We start from the raw sequence: 4,661 nt of genomic DNA, 5'->3' as shown, positions 1-4,661 counted from the left end.
TGGTTGGGGTATGGTAGGGGGTGTTATCGTATTTTTCATTTCGTCCATTGTCGTGGCTGCTCTTCTTGCTCGTCGAATCCTCGTTAAAGTCGACTTCGAGGTCCAATGACGAGGCGGCCGCGACCGTCGGTACTTGGCGCCCGAGAGCTTGACGTTGAGACGCTACTGACCGTTGGGCCGAAGGGGAGAAACGATTCATCGTGGCAGCCAGTTGGGGGTCCCTTTTTCTCTTATCGGCCAATAAATACTTCCGATACGCTCCGCAGTCAGGGATGCGCAACGAGTGGAGGCGTGTGCGCGCGCAAAAATAAAAGAACTAACAATAAAACAAAAAAGAAGGTAGAAGAAGAAAAAAAATTAAGCCCAAAAGCAAAGTCGATGCTTTCTATTTCTCTGCTTACAATCTCTTGCAACGATGCCAGGTCGCGAGTATTAAAATATGCCGTGACCAGGTTAGTATGGGTGCGCAGCTTGCGCAAAATCATATGTTGTCGTGTTATTCAATACGGCACTGCGCCTTGATACGCTTGAGCGATAATATTAGAAGAGAAAAATAAGGACGCATTGACGATGCGGCAATCGAGGCCGTAGGCGCGGAAAAAAAAATAAAAAAAAAAAGAAAAAAAAAGCACACATAACCTGCGAATAACGAGGGGGAGCCAAATGAATGGTAAAAGTGCTCGGAGTCGATCGTCGTCGCGCCCATTAAGCGCATTAAGCAGCTTAACGTGGTCTGGGTCTGGGCAGGGGCTGGGGATGCTGCTGGTGCTGATTAAATTGTTGTTGCTGCTGCTGCTGCTGCTGCTGCTGCTGCTGTTGCTGATGATGATTATGATGTTGATGATGATGATGATTCTGTTGCGGGTGGTATCCGTTCCCGTTCTTGGCGTGTTGCACGAGGTGTCCGCGCGCGTCCAATATCAGTCCGTCCTCCAGACTCAGTGCCGCGACCATCTGCGCGATCTCGCGATCCTTCTTCTCCTCCTTGGGCGGAAGGCCCGGCGGACCGCCATTTTGTTGTACGCCGGCGAAGCCAAGTGAGGCTAGGCTCCCGTGGCTCCTGCTCCGATGCTCCGCCCGGATGCTGTAAGAAAAGGCTCTCTCGTTTAGGTGACCCTTACGCCGATAGATTCCCGTACCGAAACGAGACTCGTTCTCCGGACTGTCCGAGCTCCGATGATTATTGTAGTGCATCCCCTCGGACGGCAACGGGGTTACGCTAAGATCCGCGTGCGAGGCGGCCATTCGCCTCGACTGAACGGAGAGGCTCGAGTCCATCGGATCCTGGGGGTGGTGGTGCCGTCGGCCGCGGTTCCCGGTCGTACCGTAACCGCCCGGGAACAAGGCCGAGGGGGGTCCCGGGACTACCGGGAGCGGTGCGTAGACCGGTACTATGGGTGCCGCCGCGGGGATGGGCCTCATGCCGCGGGTAGGGTGATGGTGGGCCTTGCGGGGTAGGGTCGCCGCCGGCACGAGAAGAACCGGAGCCGGTCTCGCCAGGGTTCCGGCGACCGAACGACTGCCCGGTGCCATTTGATGTGGATGGTAACCATGATGGGATAACGGCTGCTGCTGCTGCTGCTGTTGTTGTTGTTGTTGTTGTTGCTGCTGCTGCTGCTGCTGATGTTGTTGTTGCTGTTGCTGCTGCGTTTGTTGCTGTTGTCTCGGAATCGGATGCCCGAGGGTGTGATGTCCGTGGCCGTTCGCGTAAATGGTCGCTTGGTGGTGATGGTGATGGTGCTGCTGCTGCTGCTGCTGCTGGACTTGTTGCGCGTAGAGATGCTGTTGCATCTGATCGTCGTGGAGGGTGCGGTTCTTGAGCTTCTTGAGCTTCTTGCTGGCCTTCTTGCGGCTGGACGACGTATTAGACTCATCGATCATGAGGGGTTGCGTGGGCGGTGGCGGTGGTGGGGGCTGGGGGGCTATTAGTTGACGGGGTCTCGAACCCTTTGTGCTGCGTAGTGTGCCCTGTTCCTGGTAGAGGCCGTCGATGTCGTCCCTGCCCCGGGCCCAAACCTTATGATTTTCGTCACCGTTGTAGAGGCTGCCCACGTCGTCGTTCGAGCCCGTCTCGAGCTTCGAACTCGGCGAGCTGCCGCTGTTATCGGCCAAGGTCGTGCTCGAGCCCCCGAGGGTGTGATAAAGGCTGCTGGTCGATTGGTTGTTGGTCGGGGTGCTGGCACCGTTACCATTGGGCTCGAGGCCCTTGGCGAAGCGGCTGTCGGCGTAAGCGTGGAAACAGCAGCGCACTAGAGCGTTCGCGGCCATGTCGCGCTTACAGATGAAGGCGTGGCACTCGAGGACCTTGATGCCGGTGGTCCTGCGAAGGACGGCGGCAAACAACGGTGGTCGGTTGGCACTGGGTATGCGCGCGAATGGCGAGTCCAGAGGGAAGAAACGCTTGGCCGAGGTTACGTGTCGAACGGCCGCGCAATAGTGGAGAGCCTCGATGGGGAAGAAGCGCGTGACCTTTTTGCGATGCTCGTCCACGTTCTCGAGGAGCAGGCCGTTGCTCCATACGCTGAGCCAGGAGTCGATGCCACGCGCACCTAACGCACCCTGCTCCGGATAAAGCTCGCTGAGCGGTTCCTGGACACCGAGGAGACCCTCTTTGCTGGTGTGAGGTACCGAGCTGCCGAGATAGAGGACACGACATCGACAGTACGGAGTCGAGGAGTCCTGATTGGCGCCCCTCATCTTCGACGACTCCGAACGTATGCGCCTCTTCACTAGGAACTCACCTCGAGACGTAATGTAACCCGAGCCAGGTCATTCACACTGGGCACCTAACCCAGACCCCTTTCCCCTCTCTCACTCGCTGTATCTCCCCCCGACCCTCTCGCTCGTTCCTTCACTCTCTCTCTCTCTCTCTCTCTCTCTCTCTCTTCTCTTCCCTCTTCACTCTCTACACTCTCTTCACTCTCTTCACTCTCTTCACTCTCTTCACTCTCTTAACTCTCTTAACTCTCTTCAATCTCTTCAATCTCTTCTCTCTCTTCTTTCCCTCGCTCTCACTTCGGTCGTCTTTTCTTCGTCGTTTCTCTTGTTTCTCGTCTCCGATTAAACTCTTCAGCAAGCTCACGGATTCAGACACGAGCTCCTTTCACCTTCCGCGATGGATCGATACTACGATTACGAACGCACTGGATCCGTTCTCGAAGGGCCCAAGCCAAACCAACCCGAGGACGAGTTCCTAGTGTCGAGCTGAGATCGGAGCCGCGAACGCACGTGAGCCGCCGAGCATATGGTTGAGGGGAGCGCGGCCGCGATTCGATCTGAATCCTGGATTCGCGAGAATACTCTGGGTGACCCTTCCCGTCTATGCGGCTGTCACTCGCGCGATTGCAAGACTCGAGCAGTGGGTGGGGTACTGTGGATTATTGTGATACCTTTCGCCGAGCGCAACGACGAAGTTCGCCTTGCAGCTAAACTTGGCTGGGTCAGCCGTCCAGTGCAAGTCGTCACGGAGAAGCTTGGTGCGTCAGACCATTATGGCTGCCTTTGGTTCTCCCATGCAGCCCAGCGACGACTGCCGACTCTAAGCGGCCGCTACAATCTTCCCCACTCTCCTCTTGCCTCTTGCCTTCTCTCGTGCACCTATGTAAGGGCTTCCTCCTTCACGCCGCAGGCCTCCCCGCTTCTTCCCTCCCGCGCTCTCGCACTCCTCTCACTCTCTCTCCCTCCTTCGCTCGCTCGTTTGCTCACACACACACACACACACACACACACACACACACTCTCTCTCTCTCTCTCTCTCTCTTTCTCGCTCGCTGTCTATCTCTCTATCTCTCTTTCTCTTACGCTCCGTGTTCCTTTCTCCCTTTCTCCCTTTCTCTCCCTCTTATCCTCGTTAACTCTTCCCTCGGTTCACCGTGTGCTCCTTCCCTCGCCTCCTTTCTCGCCGTCTTGGTACCCACTGTGAATAGATCGGCGCGGCGTCTTACAGTGCGTTGTTGTGCACTGGATCGACCGCGTGCTTTGGAATTCGTCGGGGGAAATTGTATTTCAGGGTGTGCGTGTGCCAAGGAATCCAGAGACGATAGGCGCGGCACACTATCCTCTCGATCCTGTCCCGATACGTCGTCTTTCCCTCCCTCTCACTCTCTTTCTCTCTCTCTCCCTCTCTCTCTAACTGTCTCTCTTTTAGATATGCATTCATACATACGCCGACACGAATACAATCTGTGCGCGCGTGCAAGCGTATCCCTGCGCGTGTGAACGTACATACATATACATATACATATACATATACATATATATATATATATATATATATATATATATATATCCTTAGAGATAATCGTTTGAACTTGATAGATTTTGATGAAGGAGAGTATTGATGTCGATGAGCTAGGCGTAGGGCCGCTCACTCGAGCCGTCCTTAACGATGCCCTTCTCCGTCGCAGAGAAGGTCGTGAGGAAATGCCGGTGAACGGGTGGCGGTGTTGGTGATTGTGGGATATAGGGTGGGGTGGGGTGGGGATAGGGAGAGGATGCGGACACGTTCGGCTGGTACCGGAGGCGCGCACGACACGGCCTCGACGGCGACGATGCGAGAGACGGACCGATCCTAACTGAGAGGGCGCACACGGACGTAAGTCAGCGATGCCGCGACTGCCTCGCCCCTCCGGCCGCCACCAGGTTAAGGCAACGGAGACGTG

General features: G+C 55.8%; 1 protein-coding gene across 2 annotated transcripts; it reads right to left on the bottom strand.

Annotated features, from left to right (window-relative positions):
• Window positions 1–613: 613 nt before the first annotated feature.
• LOC105366365 (myb-like protein I) lies at window positions 614–2,847 on the bottom strand. Of its 2 annotated transcripts, XM_011504787.1 has the most exons (2): window positions 1,140–2,847; window positions 963–1,084 (listed from the first exon to the last, which is right to left on the bottom strand). In XM_011504787.1, the coding sequence occupies exons 1-2, from the start codon at window positions 2,695–2,697 to the stop codon at window positions 1,044–1,046; spliced, it is 1,599 nt and encodes a 532-aa protein (XP_011503089.1). In that variant the 5' UTR covers window positions 2,698–2,847; the 3' UTR covers window positions 963–1,043. The 2 variants fall into 2 exon arrangements, with proteins under 2 accessions (XP_011503088.1, XP_011503089.1); XM_011504786.1 differs by having other exon boundaries at window positions 614–2,847.
• Between the last annotated feature and the right edge of the window lie 1,814 nt (window positions 2,848–4,661).

Source organism: Ceratosolen solmsi, unplaced genomic scaffold (assembly GCF_000503995.2).
Source record: "Ceratosolen solmsi marchali unplaced genomic scaffold, CerSol_1.0 scaffold70, whole genome shotgun sequence".
Lineage (NCBI taxonomy): Eukaryota > Metazoa > Arthropoda > Insecta > Hymenoptera > Agaonidae > Ceratosolen > Ceratosolen solmsi.
This window is presented reverse-complemented; position numbering and strand designations above follow the sequence as displayed.

Bases quoted from the DNA above. Each gene is read 5' to 3' on its own strand.
- LOC105366365 (XM_011504786.1), bottom strand. From the start codon at position 2,697: ATGAGGGGCGCCAATCAGGACTCCTCGACTCCGTACTGTCGATGTCGT.